At 38.3% G+C, this 19814-nt stretch overlaps 2 protein-coding genes and 1 long non-coding RNA gene across 3 annotated transcripts in view; 2 read left to right on the top strand and 1 right to left on the bottom strand.

Annotated features, from left to right (window-relative positions):
* LOC310632522 (cytochrome P450 2K6-like) overlaps positions 1 to 7336 on the top strand; it is a gene marked incomplete at both ends in the record, with an annotated part of 46335 nt that extends 38999 nt beyond the window's left edge. Inside the window, 2 exons of the mRNA XM_083349751.1 lie at positions 5865 to 5882; positions 7094 to 7336. Coding sequence (XP_083205877.1) covers positions 5865 to 5882; positions 7094 to 7336 — 261 coding nt within the window. The remainder of the gene's footprint in view (positions 1 to 5864; positions 5883 to 7093) is intronic.
* Positions 1 to 19814, bottom strand: part of LOC310632646 — a 1302393-nt gene that overhangs the window by 717376 nt on the left and 565203 nt on the right. The gene's annotated exons all lie outside the window — the stretch shown is intronic.
* Positions 14123 to 19814, top strand: part of LOC310632521 (uncharacterized protein) — a gene marked incomplete at its 3' end in the record, with an annotated part of 33060 nt that continues 27368 nt past the window's right edge. Inside the window, exons 1-6 of the mRNA XM_083349750.1 lie at positions 14123 to 14338; positions 15774 to 15936; positions 17217 to 17366; positions 17769 to 17929; positions 18558 to 18731; positions 19399 to 19543. Coding sequence (XP_083205876.1) covers positions 14156 to 14338; positions 15774 to 15936; positions 17217 to 17366; positions 17769 to 17929; positions 18558 to 18731; positions 19399 to 19543 — 976 coding nt within the window. The 5' untranslated portion in view covers positions 14123 to 14155. The remainder of the gene's footprint in view (positions 14339 to 15773; positions 15937 to 17216; positions 17367 to 17768; positions 17930 to 18557; positions 18732 to 19398; positions 19544 to 19814) is intronic.

Below are 19814 nucleotides of genomic sequence, written 5' to 3'. Positions count from 1 at the left end.
GAAAGCCTTTGTGGATTTTTATTCTAAATTATATGCTAAGGAGAAGATTAATGAAAAAGACATTGATGAATATTTGGAGAATGCTAGCATCCCGGTGCTTACACAAGTACAAAAAGAGGAGATTAATCAATTGATTACAGAAGAAGAAATACTTACAGTAATTAAGGAATTGAAGGTAGACAAAGCGCCAGGTACAGATGGTTTGACAGCGGCCTACTACAAAAATTTACAATTAGAGATGGTTAAACCGTTAAAGGAACTGTTCCAGATAATCCAGCGAGGGGGAAAGGTGCCTCCATCTTGGAGAACTGCCTTTATCTCTTTGATTCCGAAGGAAGACCAAGATGCTACTCAAGTAAAAAACTATAGACCGATATCACTATTAAATACAGACTATAAGATATTTGCTAAGGTGTTGGCTAATAGATTGATGAGGGTTCTGCAACGGGTGATTCATGGGGATCAAACTGGGTTTATTAGTGGTAGGCAAATGAAAAATAACGTGAGGCATATAGTAGATGTGTTGGAATTTTTGGAAAGGAACAACCAGATCTTTGCGGCGCTAATTTTTTTAGACGCTGAAAAAGCTTTTGATCAATTGAATTGGCAATTTTTGATGAAAGTTTTAGACAAAATGAATTTTGGGGATAAATTTCTGCAACCAATCAGGGCATTATATCAAAAACAAACAGCCCGAATAATAGTTAACAATAGTTTGACAGAAGTATGTAATATTGAGAAGGGCACAAGGCAAGGGTGTCCGTTATCGCCCTTATTATTTGTGTTAACATTGGAGATATTATTGGTAAAATACGAAATTCGGAAAGAATTAAGGGTATACAGATCAGAGATCAGGATTATAGATTGAGAGCGTTCGCAGATGATCTGGTTGTTACAGTGACCCAGCCGGAGAGTTCTGTTGTGGACCTGATGGAGATAATAATGCAATATGGGAAGGTTTCTGGATTTAAAGTTAATGTACAGAAAACTAAAATTTTGGCTAAAAACATGACAGCATCGCAAAAGGCCCTTTTAGAAGGGTTAACTGGATTTGAGATTGTTAAAAGGGTTAAATATTTGGGGGTGTTTTTGTCGCCCTCTAATACAAAATTATATAAAAATAACTATGAAAAATTATGGGGAAAAATCCAAAAAGAAATGGAGAGTTGGGAAAAACTGCAATTGTCTTTGTTGGGGCGAATTGCAGCAGTAAAAATGAATGTCCTGCCTAAATTTTTATTTTTATTTCAAATGATACCGGTTCTTAAGAAAGATTCTAATTTGGAGGAATGGCAGAGAGGTATCAATAAATTTGTTTGGGCAGGGAAAAGGCCACGAGTTAAACTTAAGATTATGCAGGATACTCGTGAAAGAGGTGGTCTTAAAATGCCTAATCTTAAATTATATTATGAAGCTGCTGCGTTAGCAGGTATAAGTGATTGGATTAATTTGACACAAGAGAGATTATTAAATCTTGAGGGCCACGACTTGCTGTTTGGCTGGCATGCATATTTGTTGTATGATAAGAAGGTAGATAATGTCTTTAGAGTGCATATTTTAAGACAGGCATTGCTGAGAGTTTGGAAGAAGTACAGATATAAGTTAGATTGTAAGATACGATTGTGGGCAATTCCAAATCACGCAATAGAAAATATACATGCTGGTTTCAAACATGATGTGACTACGTACAAGGAGATCCTAAGCTTGGAAAGAAATGAGTGGTGTCTGAAGCCATATAGTCTCTTGCGAGACGAGAAGATTGTTCAAAATTGGTTTCAATATACTCAGCTACGGGCCAGGTGGAAAGAAGACCAGAAAAATGGTTTTACAATGACTGATGAAAACCTGATAAAGCAAATTAGAAATCAGGGACCAGCACATATTAAACGGATATATCTTGCGTTGATAGAGATTGATTCAGAAACAGAACTTGTTAAGGATTGTATGATAAAATGGGCCCAAAACATCCAGGAAGTTATCACAATGGACATGTGGGAAAAGATTTGGGTGAGGAACGTAAAATTTACACAAGCTCAAAACTTAAGAGAGAACTTTTATAAAATGTTTTATAGATGGCATTTAGATCCTAAAAAGCTTGCAAGTATGTATCCGAACTATCAGCCAAAATGCTGGAGATGTGGAGATGAAGATGCAACATATTTTCATGTATGGTGGACTTGTAAAAAGATCAAGGTTTTTTGGATAAAAATTTGGTGGAATATGCAGAAGATTTTTAAGCAAAGGATAAAGTTTTGTCCGCAACTCTTCTTGTTGGGAATAATTACGGATGCTACGGTTGTGGACACTAAGTTGATGTTAAATTTAATTACAGCAGCAAGACTTTTGATAGGTCAGTATTGGAAGAAAGAGGAACTGCCGACCATAGAAGAGTGGACTTTAAAGGTCTCCGACCTGGCAGAGATGGCGAAGATTTCGGCTTATTTGAAAGATCACTCGCAAGAACGTTATATTATGGAATGGAGAAAATGGATTGAGTTTATCCAGAACAAGTATAGGGTTAAGAAGTTTCATGTAGCATTTGAATAAGTCTTCTTTCTTTTTTTCTTTTTCTATTTTAGTTTTTCTATATATATTTAATATTACTAAGGTTTGTCTTATCCTATATAAGCTAGAGAGTGATGGATTCTAGAGTTTATGGTTGTTAGTATATGGTTGTTTATGATTGTTTTTTTATATATACCTTGTATTTAGCTCTGGGAAGTCGGGGGGAGGGGGGGAGGGGGGAGAGGTAGGGGGGGGAGGGAGAAGGGAGGGGGAGGGGGGATTGTTAAAGATAAATTGTATGTTAAAACTTTTCAATAAAAAAAAAGCCAACATGGGTTTGTCAAAAACAGATCATGCCAGAGAAATCTTATTGCATTCTTTGACCAAGTGAAAAAATTAGTGGATCAGAGATATAATTTACTTGTGGATATAATTTACTTGAACTTCAGTAAGGCATTTGATAAAGTAGATCACAACCTACTACTTGATAAGGTATAAAAGTGTGGGTTAGATAGCATCACCACCAGATGGATTCGTAGCTGGCTGACAGGCTGTACGCAGCGTGTGGTCCTCAATGGAACTGCATCTACATGGAAGGAAGTGTGTAGTGGGGTGCCCCAGGGCTCTGTTCTGGGCCCAGTGCTCCTCAACATCTTCATCAATGATTTGGATGAGGGGATAGATGGGGAACTCATCAAATTTGCAGACGACACCAAGCTGGCAGGAATAGCAAACACTCCAGAAGACAGGCTTAAGATACAGGAGGATCTGGACAGACTTGAACATTGGGTGCTAACAAAATGAAATTCAATGGTGAAAAAAGTACAGTTCTACATTTAGGCAAGAAAAATCAAATGTACAGGTATAGTATAGGGGGTACCTTGCTCGATAGTAGTAACTGTGAGAGAGATCTCGGAGTCCTAGTGGAAAATCACTTAAATACAAGCCAGCAGTGTGCTGCAGCTACCAAAAAAGCCAACACAGTGCTAGGCTGCATTAACAGAGGGATAGAATCAAGTTCATGTGAAGTATTAATACCACTTTACAATGCCTTGGTAAGGCCACACTTGGAATACTGCACCCAGTTTTGGTCACCACGATGTAAAAATGATGTTGAGACTCTAGAAAGAGTAAAGAGAAGAGCAGCAAATATGATTGGGGGACTGGAGGCTAAAACATATAAGGAACGGTTGCTGGAATTGGGTATATTTAGTTTAATGAAGAGAAGGACGAGGGGGGACATGATAGCAGTGTTCCAATATCTCAGGGCCTGCCACAAAGAAGAGGGAGTCAAGCGATTCTCCAAAGCTCCTGAAGGCAGAACAAGAAGCAACATACAGAAACTAATCAAGGAGAGAAGCAACGTAGAACTAAGGAGAAACTTCCTGAGAGTTAGAACAATTAACCAGTGGAACAACCTGCCTCCAGAAGCAGTAAATTCTCCAACACTGCAATTTTTAAAGAAGAGACTGGACAGCCATTTGTCCAAAATGTTATAGGGTTTCCTGCCTGAGCTTATTATTATTATTATTATTATTATTATTATTATTATTATTATTATTATTGTTGTTGTTGTTGTTGTTGTTGTTGTTGTTGTTGTTGTTGTTGTTGTTGTTATTGCTATTGTTATTGTTATTTGCTCATAGTCACTCATGCAATACATGTTTCTTGTTTGGATCACTGCAATGCCTCACTCTACATGAGGTTGTCCTTGAAAACCACTTAGAAAATTTAACTGGACAAGAATGCAGCAGCAATACACAGGTTTGGAAGTCCCAAAGTTCTTTCTTGTTACACTATTGCTGTGTGAATTCCTTTCTGGAGGCAAGTCAAGGAGCTAATTATCACTTTTAAAGCCCTGGATAGCCTCTTTATGGGTATGTCTACCTGTCCAACTAAATTCAATATTGAGTTTTTGCAGAAAATAATGGCTGAGAGGGAAGAGTACATTGTTTGTTAACAGTGTTTGGTTAGGCAATAACAGAGCACTTTGGAACACCAGAGCAGTAATCTTTGCTCAGTTTTGGCTCTTATATAGTTCATTATGTCTATTTTTAAGCTCTGAGATTAGATATTGTGTTTGTTGTTTCTGTTAAACCATAAACCTGTTAGAGATACTTACTGTATGTGTGTGTGTGCAGTAAATCTGCTGGGAATATTATGGAAATTGAAATCTAAACCTATGTAGAATGTTTAGGTTGACCCACCAATGAAATCCATAGAAGCCTTTCTCTCAGAATAACAGAATAACAGAGTTGGAGGGGACCTTGGAGGTCTTCTAGTCCAACCTCCACTCAGGCAGGGAACCCTATACCATTTCAGATAAATGGTTGTCCAATCGCTTCTTAAAATCTTCCAGTGTTGGAGCATCCACAATTTCTGGAGGCAGGTTGTCCCACATTAGTTCTAACTGTCAGGAAATTTTCCCTTAGTTCTAGGCTGCTTCTCTCCTTCATTAGTTTCCACCCATTGCTTCTTGTCCTGACTTCAAGTCCTCTGGAGAATAGCTTGACTCCCCCTTCTTTATCATAATCCCTTAGATACTGAAACACTGCTATCATGTCACTTCTAGTCCTTCTTTTTATTAAACTAGACAAACCCAATTCCAGCAATCGTTCTTTATATGTTTTCACCTCCAGTTCCCCAATCATCTTTGTTGCTCTTCTCTGCACTCTTTCTAGTGTCTCAACATCTTTTTTACATCATGGCGAGCAGCAGATACTGCTCAGTAGACACTAGACTGTCAGTCTCTTGTGTGGGGCAAGGAATCTTTTTTGGATAAACCAAGTCACAACTAAATATTTAAGAATAAAACTGAGTTGTTACTGGATAACACTGGTCTGAAAATACATAGCCACAGGTAAAGCATGAGTGTCTCTGTGAGTATAGGAATAAATTGGACAAATTTAAATGCAGAGGACATTACTTTCAATGGGCACAAATAAAACAACAATTTTCACCCTGGAATTAACTGGTGAGGAGGTTTGTATTATTATACCCTGTATTCAGCTCTGGGAATTCGGGGAGGGGGAGGGGAGGGGAGGGGGGGTTGGGGAGAGGGGAGGGGGAGGAGGGGTTTTTTGTATTCAAAAATGTATTGTAAAACTTTTCAATAAAAAAAAACAATTTTACCAATTTATTTATTGAATTCTTGAAACACTTCAGAGATCAATTATAGGGGTGTTCTTAGTGGTAGCTGATCAGTCTTTCAGAATTAGAATTATTATTGTTTATGGTTAGTCATAATCATAACTATTATTCTTTATGATTAGTTCATAATGAATTCTCAAGCCAATATATCATGAGAAGGTGGAATAAAATATTATTAACACAGCTAATAAATCTTTTTCTTGTTACAGGTCGGAGAGTATGTCCAGGTGAGACCCTTGCCAAAACAGAGATATTCATATTCTTTACTAGTCTTCTGCAGAAATTCACTCTCCAACCAGCTCCTGGATTGTCAAAAGAAGATCTGGACATGACCCGTACAGTTGGGCTCACTACACCTCCCAAGACTTACAAATTGTGCGCTCTATCATATTAGTAAAACTAGGACACTCAGAGTCTCACAAGTCTGAATTGCTCAGCTGTATTGGTCTCTCTTAGAGCTCTTTTGCGACTTTGATTTATTCTTTCTCTTCAACATTAAGGGCAGCACATGTGATTCTGCTGAGTCTCATAAAATCAGTTGTAGACAAAGTGTATATTAAAATTGTTCCTCAGTTATTGAATCAATTACTACGTAAAGAACAATTAACAAACTGGTCCAATGATTTTTCCCCAAAAAACTACATTAAACATAAAATCCTCTTTTTTCCATGTACTATAGTTGCAGGAATAATTGAGGAAGGGGTGGTTGTTTACTAAATATGAGGATGTGATCTGTGAAAGTGGGACCAGTTGATGGAGTGACAATAAATGTGAACTAACTTCACATTTACCTGCGTCGCAGGTAACTCCTGTGATGCAGCTGGAACTAATCTTATTGGCCTCGCCGTTCCATTGGACTATTTCAGCGACATGGAGAGGGGGGATCTGCTGCTTGGGTAACAGTCTATCCTCCATATTAATCTACCCAGGCCTCATGCTCTGGAGAGGACACTCCAGCATTGCATACAGCATTGAAACAACATGGGAAGTGGCAGTTACTGGTTATAAGTCTTTGCTTGATTGGCATAGAGCGTGACACCAGGAGCCACTTTTGACAGTGGGAGAGGTCATTGTATCTCACTTGGCAGTACCGCCCTCCTTAAGCTGGGCAGTCCCCAGCCAGTAAGGTGCTGCCCTGCCACGGTGTGCTAACCTCACAGGGTGCGTGGGGTTTAGGGTCAAAGCTGACAAGCAGATCAATAACTCTGCACCATGCAACAAACATAAGAAAATTTTAGCCCTAAAGTTGGGCACTTGGAATGTTCAGACAATGACCCCCAGCCTTTCTGACGATTTGCAAGAAATAGATGATGTATGTAAGACAGCTGTCATCAACATGCTGCTGAGCAGACTGCAGATGGACATCATTGCCCTTCAAGAGACAAGGCTGTCAGACTCAGGATCTGTTAAGTAGAGAAACTTCTCATTCTTTTGGCAGGGAAAACTATTGAATGAGACTAGGGAATATGGGGTTGGCTTTGCGGTCAGAAACACCCTACTAGTATTCATTACTCCACCTGTTGCAGGAAGTGAAAGAATTCTGTCCCTGCAGCTTCACTCATCTACAGGGCTGGTTACTCTTATTAGCACATATGCATTGACATTATCATCTTCAGTAGAACCCAAAGACAAATTCTACGATGATCTGGCTTCTACTATCAAGAAAATCCCTGAGAAATAACCACTGTTTATCCTTGGTGATTTTAATGTCAGAGTTGGAGCTGATTATAGTTCTTGGCCCACTTGTTTAGGTCAGTTTGGCATCGGGAGGATGAACGAAAATGACCAATGCCTGCTGGAGTTTTGCTGCTACTACGGTTTTTGTGTTAGCAATACATTCTTTAAAATAAAGCCTCAACACAGAGTCTCTTGGAGACATCCAGGATCGAAGCATTGGCACCAGCTCAACTTGATTCTTACCAGGCACTCCAACCTTCCCAGTATTACAATCATATGCAGCTACCAGGGTGCTGATTGCGATACAGACTACTCCTTGGTGTGCAGCAAAATAAAACTGAAAACAAAGAGATTGCATCACTCGAAGAAGGAAGGAAGACCACGAATTGACATCAACAAGACCCACAATCAGGGCAAAGTGGAGGAATTTGCAAAAGCATTCAAGGAAACTCTCCCAGGCCTGTCTGAAGCAAACGCATCTGAACGATGGGAACATTTCAGGAATGCTGTTTATAACACCGCCTAGTTAGTATTTGGTAAGGAGATCAGAAAGACAGCAGATTGGTTTGAAGCCCATTCAGAGGAGCTGACTCCAGCCATTGAGGAAAAAAAGGAGAGCTCTAATTGCACACAAAGCCTGTTCCAGTGAGCACGACTTACAGGTTTTGTGAGCTGCTTGTAGCAAAGTCAAACAGACCACCAGGAGATGTGCTAACAACTATTGGCTGCACCTTTGCTCTTGGATCCAGATAGCAGCTGACACAGGCAACATCAAGGGGATGTATGATGGCATCAAGTAGGTCTTAGGTCCAACACAGAAGAAATCTGCCCCTCTGAAGTCTGCTACAGTGGAGGTTATCCAGGACCAAGCACAGCAGATGGCATGCTGGGTGCAGCATTACTCTGAGTTATATTCCAGAGAAAATGGGGTAACTGAAGAAGCATTAAATAATATTGAGTGCCTGCCTGTCTTGAAGGAGCTTGACAGTGAACCAACTTTAGAAGAACTAAATGCAGCCCTGGATTCCCTTGCCTCCGGCAAGGCACCCAGGAAAGATAACATCCCTGCTGAAATTCTGAAGTGCTGCAAAGAGAACATCCCCACCGAACTGCATGAAATCTTCTGTCTTTGTTGGAGGGAAGGTGGACTACCACAGGACATGAAGGATGCACATATCGTCACACTGTATAAGAACAAAGGCGACAGGCTTGACTGTAACAATTACCGTGGCATCTCTCTCCTCAGTGTGGTAGGGAAGCTGCTTGTCGGTGTCATGCTGAAGAGGCTCCAGGTGCTTGCAGAGAAAGTCTACCCAGAATCACAGTGTGGATTCCAAGCCAACAGGTCCACTACTGACATGGTATTTTCCCTTAGACAGTTGCAGGAGAAATGCAGGGAACAAAGACAGCCACTTTTTGTAGATCTTACGAAGGCTTTTGACTTAGTAGGGATGGCCTTTATAAAATTTTCCCCAAGATTGGATGTCCACCTCAGCTCCTCAACATCATCAGGTCCTTTCACAAAGAAATGAAGGGCACTGTAGTTTTTGATGGCTAAACATCAGATTCCTTTGACATTCGAAGTAGAGTGAAGCAGGGCTGCGTCCTTGCGCCAACTTTATTTGGGATCTTTTTTCCTCTCATGCTGAAACACACTTTTGGAACTGCAACAGAGGGTATTTATCTCTGAACCAGATCAGACGGAAAACTCTTTAATCTCTCTAGATTGAGAGCAAAGTCTAAAGTCCAGCTGAAATGCCTATGGGATTTCCTCTTTGCTGATGCTGCTGCCATTACTGCTCACTCTGCCGAAGACCTTCAACAAACTTATGGACTGCTTTAGCAAGGCCTGCCAAGACTTTGGACTAACAATGAACCTGAAAAAAAGCACAAGTCATGGGTCAGGAGGTGGATTTACCTCCCTGCATTACAATCTCTGCACAAGAACTGGGGGTTGTCCATGACTTTGTGTACCTCAGCTCAACTATCTCTGACACTCTCTCTTTAGATACTGAGCTGAATAAACGTATTGGTAAAGTGGCCACCACATTTTCCAGACTTACAAAGAGAGTATGGCTTAATAAGAAGCTGACAGAATATACAAAGATCCAGGTCTATAGAGCCTGCATCTTGAGCACACTCTTGTACTGTAGTGAGTCTTGGAACCTTTACACACGACAGGAGAGAAAGCTGAATACCTTCCATATGCGCTGTCTCTGACGTATTCTCAGCATCCCTGGCATGACAAAGTTCCAAATAGTGCAGTCCTGGAACGTGTTGGAATTTCTAACATGTATACATTATTGAAACAGCGACATCTACTCTGGCTTGGGCATGTTGTGAGAATGGCTGATGGTCGGATTCCAAAAGATCTTCTATATGGAGAACATGTGCAGGGAAAACACCCCAGAGGGAGACCAGAGCTGCGATATAAGGATATGTGCAAGAGGCCTTGGGAATGGACATTAACAGCTGGGAAAACCTTGACCTCTGATCGTTCAGCCTGGAGGCTAAAGATGCAGCATGGCCTTCTCCAATTCGAAGAAACACTTGTGCGGCAGGCTGAGGGAAAGAGGCAGTCCTGGGACCAGCGAAATCTGAGGGGTGGACAGGGGACAGATTATATCTGCCCTCAGTGTGGAAGAGACTGCCACTCTTGAATTGGCCTTTTTAGCCACACCAGATGCTGCTTTAGGACCTCTTTCCAGAGCACGATACCATAATCTCTCGAGACTGAAGGATGCCAATGATGATGATGAATGAATGATACATATCCTAGTTATTTTAACATTCAAACTTTATAGACTATCAATGTCCTAATTAGTTTTTCCCAATTTTTAGTTTCCCATTAATGTTTAAATTTAACATTTAATATTTATAATTTCCCAGTTTTAAATAACCACAGTTCCCTTTATCCCAATTCATCACCAAATCTAATGTTCAGGATACATGTGTTATCTATTTGAATATATTCTATTTCTCACCATCTTACATAACTTAATTAATAATACAGTATAACATTCTTATTTTCTATTAATTTCCAAATGTCTTAAATTTAGTAACAAAAAATTTCTCTTATTTCAACATTAAATACTTCCTCTATTTTTCTCTTGGTGTCTACTATCTCATATTTAAACTAGTAATTTTTATTATAGCAGCTAAGTAAAAACATATTTATTACATTTATCAATAGATTTTTAGCTTATATATATCTTAATTACTTTTACATTCAACCTTTATAAGCAAATCAATATTCAAATTTAACTTTTAATGTTTATACTTCCAAGTTTTAAATGACCAAAATTTTCTTTATCTCAGCTCATAACAAAATCTAGTATTCAAAGTACACATCTTATTTATTTGAATATGTTCTATTTTAATTCTCACTAATAAGTCAAAACCCCAATTTTCTTCAGCCGTATTCTAGCTTTCTTTCTTTGCCAACTCGCCTTCCATGTCCATGCTTTTAAGGTCAAATAGATCTCCCTGTATTGTTACATATATTGTTTGAAGTAGAAAAGGCCATCTGGTCACCATATTTTTGGAAGGACTAACAAATCATCTCTCTATTTTTTCATCTTGACATAGTTTTCCTGAAATGTTTATGTTCCCTTCAGTCTGTTCTTCTTCTCGATCCTCAGGTTTCTTCTGGTTTCTATAGAAAGTCTTTTCCCTTTTCCATGTTGTCAATCTCTTTTTTGGGTTTTCCATTAACTGTGTTTGTTGGTCAATTGAATCTTCTATCATAGTATTTAATTTTTCCACATCTTCTATTACATTCTGTGTAGTTAATTCTTTAGTTGTAATCAAAGTTTGGATTCGTATATCTAGGCCGACATCTTGTTCTTTTCTTAGCTTCTTATTTCATCAGTAGCTTTAAGAATAGTTTCATAAATTGCTTTCAACATAAACAGAATCTGTTCCTGATCTTCATCCATGTTCTCTTAGTAGAGTTTTAAGTTAAAAGCTTTACAATCAGAGAATGAAAATAATTTTGTCACTGACTATAGAGCACAGCTGGGCTTCTCACAGCTGATATCTATCAAGCTTGCAGTTTTATCTATAGTCTGGGCTTCAAGCCAAGTCTCTTTTAGGCAATAGAAAATTGTAATATGAGGTTTTACCACAGGATGTCACCCATACCATTTAGAATTTTTTTTAATTCCAAAATTTTTATAATCCTTTGTCCAGTTTTACTTCTTTTTGTAGTAAAAATCCAAATCTTCAATAAGAATAAGAAATCTTTTAGTCCACAAATTTTAGAAAGATAAAGATCCAGTCAGAATCAGGTTATTCTTGCAATGTTTTAAACTCCCCTGGGTAGTCAATTGCCACTGTTTTTAGAGGGTGGGATAGAATCTGGCTTCCTTCTCGCACAAGGGGGAAAATACGCAAAGTTCTTTCTTGTTACACTATTGCTGTGTGAATTCCTTTCTGGAGGCAATTTAAGGAGCTGATTATCACTTTTAAAGCCCCAGATAGCCCGAACCAGGTTGTTTGAGGAACTGCCTCTTTATGGGTATATCTACCTGTCCAACTAGATTAGATATTGAGTTTGTTCTTTCTGTTGAAGCATAAATCTGTCAGAGATATTTTCTCTCTCTCTCTCTCTCTCTCTCTCTCTCTCTCTCTCTCTCTCTGTGTGTGTGTGTGTGTGTGTGTCTGTATAATGCTTATTTCACACATAATTTTTCTGCCTATTTTATAGAATAAAATGCAGCACAACAAATACCTAAAATGCAATAGAAACTGCATAAATTACTATTAAATGGGAACCTGGTGTTGAAAAGAGTTCAAAGAGAGGCAAAGTTTGATATTTTAAGTGTATGTTACAAGAGACTAAAAAATGGCAGCTACTTAGAATGTGACTGATTGTGAGAGTGTTCCCTGGCATCCAGCATGCTTCTTTATATCAAATTATCTTTGTCTTCTTTCTCAGAAAATGGATGTGTTTCCAATAAAAAAAAGAATTGCAGTCAACCACCATTTTTATATTAAAGAATGTTTGGGCAGTTTCCTCTACAATCCCACCTCTGATAGTTATGTGGTAATTCTGCTGAGGAGATTATGGAAATTGAAGTCTAAACCTATGAAGAATGATTAGGCTGGCCCAGCAATGTGGTTCATAGAAGCCTTCCTTTCAGAATAACAGAATAAAAGAGTTGGAAGTTGTCAAAACTGATTCACCTTTCACCTAGATTTTCTCCTTTGCTCTTATCTTGACAATAGTATGCAAGGGTGGGAGGAATGGTGTCTAAGCCATAGGGAGCCAAAGGCCAGCTCTTGAAGGAGAAGTGGACTGTTCCCATAACAAGAAGAAATATTACTATTGGACAATGTGAACACCTGGTGGGTGGGGGTAAGGGAGTCTATCGTTTAATTAAAGTTTTCTGAGCAGCAAAACCAGAGCTGATTTCACTTTCTTCTGTTCGAATGTGAATTTTTCAGTAAAATATTATACCCTTGGTAAAATCATGTCCCAGGACTTTCTTTGTCTGGAAATGCTTACTGGACACTTGACAGGAAACCCTATACCATTTCAGAAAAATGGTTGTCCAATCTCTTCTTAAAATCTTCCAGTGTTGAAGAATCCACAATTTCTGGAGATGTTACACTGATTAATTGTTCTGTCAGGAAATTTCCACTTAGTTCTAGGTTGCTTCTCTCCTTGATTAGTTTTCATCCATTGCTTCTTGTTCTGACTTCAGGTCCTTTGGAGTATAGGTTGACTCCCTCTTCTTTATGGTAACCCCTGAGATATTGGAACACTGCTATCATGTCACTTCTAGTAATTCTTTTCATTAAACTAGACCACAGGTCTGCAACCCGCGGCTCCGAAGCCGCATGCAGCTCTTTCAGCCATCTCCTGTGGCTCCCAGTCCTCTGCCATGTGCAGTCAAAAAAAAAGTGGGACTAAAAAAGTTCAATCAATTCAAATATGCAAGGTAGGTGCATATCTCGCCTTGGCTCCACTCTTCAGTCAAACCCTGTTCTGCACATGCGCGCATGTACACGCATGTGCACACATTTTTTGTGGCTCCCAGTTTTTCCTTTTGTGAGGGAACTGGTTCTGAGTGGCTCTTTCACTGTTTCAGGTTGTTGACCCCTTAACTAGACAAACCCAATTCCAGCAACTGTTCTTTTTATGTTTTCCAGTCCCCCAATCATCTTTGTTGCTCTTCTCTGCACTCTTTCTAGAGTCTCAGCAACTTTTTAATATCATGGCGAGCAGCAGATACTGCTCAGTAGACACTAGACTGTCAATATCTTGTGTGGGATCTTTTTTTTTCATAAACCATGTTTAAAACAACTAAACATTTAAGAACTAAAACTGAGTTGTTACTGGATAACTCTGGTCTGAAAATACATAGCCACAGGTAAAGCATGAGTGTCTCTGTGAGTATAGGAATAAATTGGACAAATTTAAATGCTGAGGACATTACTTTCAATGGGCACAAGTAAAACAATTTTCACCCTGACCCGTGTTTCTGGACTTAACTCATGAGGAGAAACCTCCATGCATTCCCAGTTCATATTTTTAAAGAGTTAAATGGGAGAAATACTCAGAAAATTCTAATGTATGTTCAAAGTACCTGACTAACTACAGTTTAATTATTACCAAGGATGACTGTGATATACTCATCTGCCTTTATAATATTAAGGGGTCCATTCTTACAGGTAATCTTCATTTTCAGGTAGGTTTTAAGAGTTTAATTCTTTTGTTCCTTTTGGAGCTTTTCGGTTGGCAGACATTGTCTCTGATCAAATTGTGTTGCAAACGTTCCATTAGAGTCGCTGAAGAACTTCCCTGTTAAAAAGAAAAATGGGTTGGATGGTTCCTATTTCAATACTGTTCCTATCTACACTTATGATTATGCTCCTTTTGAGAATGGGCAACCCCTGGAAGAAGACCTCCAAAGATTTTCCACCAGGACCCAGGCCTTTACCTGTCATTGGAAACCTCCACATCATGGATCTGAAGAAACCTTACCAGACAATGTTAGAGGTAACATGTTTTTATCCTTTCTGTTGCAGGGGAAAATTGCAGTATTCTGTGACTTTTGTAAGCCAGGGAAATTGAAGCTTGCTCTGACTAAAGAGAAATGCTCTTATTAAATCAAACAGCTTATTCATTCCCGACAAATAAAGTAATGTCCTATTCATTCTTTTTTTAAAAAATCTAAGCCCTGAATCTAGGTAGATCAGGCATCAACACAATATATTACTATAGAATGACAAAATGGATAGTTTTGAGATGAGGGTTTTGAAATATGTGTGACCATGTTCAGTTTAAAATAACTTATTTTTATTCCCAACTTATTTTTATTCTCACCCCCAAAACAAATAAAAACATGGTATAATTTTCAGTAAACAACTACATATATCCATAAAAGTAAAGTGTAAATATATTACATTAGAAAAAAAGATGTTTCCCAAGCTGTTTATTAGGGGCAAATTTAAACAAAAATGCATTTCTTTAAGAAAGGTACAGGAAAATTGATCGCACCAAAAGTATATTTGGACATTGAACAACTTTAAGATTGGTTAATTGAGGGAAACCCAAATGGATCCATTTATTTAATGTTCAGAGGATTCAAAGAGTTTCATGAATGAAAGCAAGTGATAAAATCCCTTCTGAAAAAGATGGGTGGGTCACAAAAGGGGGCAATGCCCATGCCCACTAAAATCCAGTCACAACATTTGAAACTCCCCCAATACCTAAAACTCCCCAGCCCTCTATTCTCTGTCCTTGGCCTTCCAATACTCTCTCTATCAGGGGTCCCCAACTCCCAGGCCACGGCCGACTACTGGGCTGTGGCCCATTCGGAACCGTTAGACAAGCATGTCCCCACTCAACTCATTTATGCAAGTGGCAGGTGCTTGCACTTACACATGAAGCTCCATTTGCATGAGTAGTGGGCGCTTGTGCTGACACGTAAAGTTCCATTTGCATGAGTGATATGTGCTCTTGCACAAAACTCCATTTTCAGGAGCTCACACATAGGCCTGCAACTCACATGGAACCATTCCCTCTCCCTCCCCGCCAGTCTGCTAAGCCAGAGAGCTTGGAGACCACTGCTCATAACCTGCTTCCTCTTTTCTGCCCCAGAATCTAATATAGAATCTGCAGCAAAGTCTTACTACCTGGCCTGTACATTTCAGAAGTGGCCTATTTTTTTAGGTAAATATTTTTTATTATTGTGGATGTGTATTTCCAGTGCTTTTTTTGTAAAAGAAAAGGGTGCCGGAACTCACACATGTCATACAACCCGCCTTGCCTACCCTACAAGGTTCCATCCAAAAAAAGGTGCCAGAACTCCGTTCTGAGTGTTCTATGACAAAAAAAGCCCTGTGTATTTCAATCTGCAAAATGTACATATTCTCATCGTGATTTATTTTTTTAACATAGCTCTCTCTCTCTCTCCCATTCTTTTTTCCAGCTATCCAAACAGTATGGACCTGTGTTCAAAATCCAACTGGGAGTCCAGAAAATAGTGGTGCTAACGGGATATGAGACCATAAAGGAAGCTCTGGTGAATAACGCTGATGTGTTTGCTGAGAGGGCCCGCGTCCCCATATTTGAGGAGTTTTCAAGGGGTTTTGGTGAGACCTTCATTTCATGTCCATACAATTTGGAAACATATAACTGTATAATGGAGCATTTGTAACAAAGTTATCACAGGAGCAGTAGAAATTAGATATGACTGAAAGTAGTTTTTAATTTATAAATAACTCAGCTTGTTCCAAAATAATAAGTGAAAGAGGTATAAGGGAACACAGGGAAAAAGGAAAGTTTTTTAAATAATAATAATAATAATAACTGTGGATAGAAACTGAAAAAGAAAAAACCATGTCAGAAACTAAATATAGGAAGCAACTTCAGAAAAACAGTATAGTATAGCTTTTGCTAAGATAGGTTGCTTCTCTCCTTGAATAGTTTCCATACGTTGATTCTAGTCCTGCCTTCAGGTGCTTTGGAGAATAGTTTGACTTTCTCTTCTTTGTGGCAGCCCCTGAGATATTGGAACACTGCTATCATGTCCCTCCCCTGCCCCTTCATTAAACTAGACGTACCCAATTCCAGCAGCCATTCCTTCTATGTTTTACCTTCCATTCCCCTGATCATCTTTGTTGCTCTTCTCTGTACAACATCATTTTTACATTGTGTTGACCAAAACTGCATACAGTATTCCAAGTGTGGCCTTATCAAGGCATTGTAAAGTGGTATTAATACTTCACATGATCTTGATTCTATCCCTCTGTTAATGCATACTAGCACTGTGTTGGCTTTTTTGGCAGCTGCAGCACACTACTGGTTTTTCTTCCCTAAATGTAGAACCTTACTTTTTTCACCATTGAATTTCATTTTGTTAGATAGTGCCCAGTGTTCGAGTCTGTCCAGATCCTCCTGTATCTTAAGCCTGTCTTCTGGAGTGTTGGCTATTCCTGCCAGCTTGGTGTTGTCTGCAGATCTGATGAGTTCCCCATCTATCCCCTCATCCAAATCGTCGATGAAGTTGTTGAAGAGCACTGGGCCCAGAACAGAGTCCAGGGTCACCCCACTACACACTTCCTTCCACGTAGATGCGGTTCCATTGAGGACCACACGCTGAGTACGGCCTGTCAGCCAGCTATGAATCCATCTGGTGGTGATGCTGTCTAACCCACATTTTTCTATTCATTAAGACATATGGATTTCAACTTACAGAATTGGCTGGGGAATTCTGGGAGTTGAAGTACAGACATTTTTAAGATAGAAAAATTGGAAAACTTAACTGAATGTTTAAGAAATGTTCCTTGGGTTGGAAGAGCCAATGGATTACCTGTAGAGATTAGCTCTCTTCAGAATCAGTTGAAATTTTGAATACTCTTTGGTTTTTCAGGAGTAGCTTTTTCCCATGGTGAGAACTGGAAAGTGATGAGGCGATTTATGTTAACCACATTACGGGACTATGGGATGGGTAAGAAGTCTATGGAAAGCAGAATAGCTGAAGAGTGCAGTTTCCTGATAAAGAAGTTTGAATCATATAAAGGTGAGTTGGTGTTTCTTCTTGGGCTAAAGAGGTTATCTATCTTATGTTATCTTGAAGGGGTTGAGGTTTCTTCATGACCTATTCCAGACTTGCAGAACTGTTGTTCTGTTTAAATAGTTTTTATTGAAGGGCTTTTACAATGCTAAAAGGTAATAAAAACTCAAATCAGAAAAAAAACTATAAAATAGTAGAAACACAAAGTGCAAATAGGAGAGAGAAAAGGATGAAAGAGAGAGAGATTTTTTTAAAAAAAAAGAGAAAAAAATTTTATTTAAAAAAAACTCATGATCTTTCTTGCAACAAGTACAGGAAAATTAATAGTGTCCCTTTCTCTATGAGATTACGTAATGTTCACCTCTTCCCATATTACAATGTTGACAAAATTCCATATTTGACATCTAGGAAAACCCTTTGAATTCAGAGGAATTATGACTGCAGCTGTTGCGAATATCATAGTATCCATTTTACTTGGGAAGCGATATGATTATGAAGATCCAAGATTTATTAAATTATTGAGCTTGGCAACAGAAAATGCCAGGCTTACGGGAAGCCCCTCAGTGCAGGTAATGACTATTCATCTGACAAGCATTAAAAGCTCATTTAATGTGTAGGCAATGCAGTGTGCAAGGCAGGATTCATTGCAAAATCCAGAATCTAATGCCTAATATTGAAAAACTTTGTAATATATTTTATATATGTAAAATATTTTATATATTTAAAAGTGACACAATATTTCCATCATTCTTCCACTTGAATGTACAAATATGTATGGAGGTACATCTTATTTATATCCTATATCAAACACTCCTTGCAATGGGAACTTGATGAAATTCTGGTTCCATTTTCCAGTCAATTTACAGAAGATATGTAAGAAAGACTAGAATCTAATTCAAATGTGTTTCAATCACTAAGAACAAATAGATGAGAATTAAATATGTTAATGAGAGCAATACAATATTAACTAGAACTTTCTATGGCAGGACCTCCAAAATTCCCCATCAAATTTGTGGTGGAAAAATTTCCTGGATACTACATATTGCAAGCCCTATGTTTAAGGAAACTAATAGGAAGTCCATCTCTGAATTGTAGTTGCTCTACATTATTATGTTTATATATAAACAGACATCATTTGTAAAGTCTGTCCAAAGTGATATTCTAGGTATGTGACTTCCTTTATTTTGTGTGTTTCAGTTGTATAACATGTTTCCCATGCTTGGCTTCCTTTTTGGTGCTCATAAGAAAGCCCTGACAAACAGAAGAGAATTGAATGCTTTTGTCACTGAAAACTTCATTCAATGTCTCAATAATCTGGATGAAAATGACAAAAGAAACTTTATTGATTCTTATCTTGTACAACAGCGACAGGTAATATAATGTGCAGAAATGGCAGCCTGAAGTTTTTCATCAAAAAGCAAACCAAACAAATTTGCAATGGTCTTCAAATCAAATGAGCAATCATTTATTTTGCCTGGTCTTCAGTACTCTAATTTTGAAAGGTTGTTTGTATTATAGTCACTAACCAGCAATATTGTGGCCACTAATCACTACTTAGCCTCATCTTCAAAGGCCTTGAGAATCCTAGGACAATAATAACTCAGAATTTTTTTATATATTTCTTGTACATTTAATGTTATGAAACCCATAATGAATTATGCTTCTGTATGCATATCAGTAATGAACAATTTGCTTTCAATTCCTACACGTTGGCAGGCATTTGAGGAACATATTTATTTATGATGAAGTTGTTGTTTTGATTCTTAGATAATTTGCGTCAAAGAAGAGATAGCTTCATTATAAAAGAGTATTATTGGGGTAGTTACATCAATTCCATAGAAAGTAATATACTGTATTTCAGGAAAAAATATGTTCAAAGACTTACAATAACAGCTACATATTTTCAAAGGGTTTTTCTTTAAAACACAATAAATAAACTGTGAATATATTAAACTTTGATCAGATTTAGATTAATCCAACATCATTAACTGAGAGATGCAGGTCTTTGTACATGGCATTTCATTTCTTTTAACTTTAGGAAAGGAAGATACAGAACAATGGGTATTTCAACGATACAAATCTAGAAGAATCCATGACAAATCTATTCATTGCTGGGGTGGAAACAATCTCAAGCACTCTGTTTTGGGCCTTTACGCTAATGATGAAGTACCCTTTAATTCAAAGTAAGTGCTTTACAATTTGACAGCTTCCATTATTTTAGTATCTTGATTTCATGTATGCAGTGTTAGATCTGGAGTAACGAAGGTACGTGACAGTGACTTTGGATAATACCTAAGTGAAAGGGGAGGGTGGCAAAGAATTCCATTTCCAATTTTGTGTACTGACTTAAATCATGCAGAAGCACAAATGAAACATCTGCCTTAAAGCAATTTGTTTTTTTCCCCCATCCCTCTCTATGCTCCAGAGCATGTTTTGGAAGCCAAATCCAAAGCA

This window comes from Vipera ursinii, assembly GCF_947247035.1.
Source record: "Vipera ursinii genome assembly, chromosome: 1".
Lineage (NCBI taxonomy): Eukaryota > Metazoa > Chordata > Lepidosauria > Squamata > Viperidae > Vipera > Vipera ursinii.
This window is presented reverse-complemented; position numbering and strand designations above follow the sequence as displayed.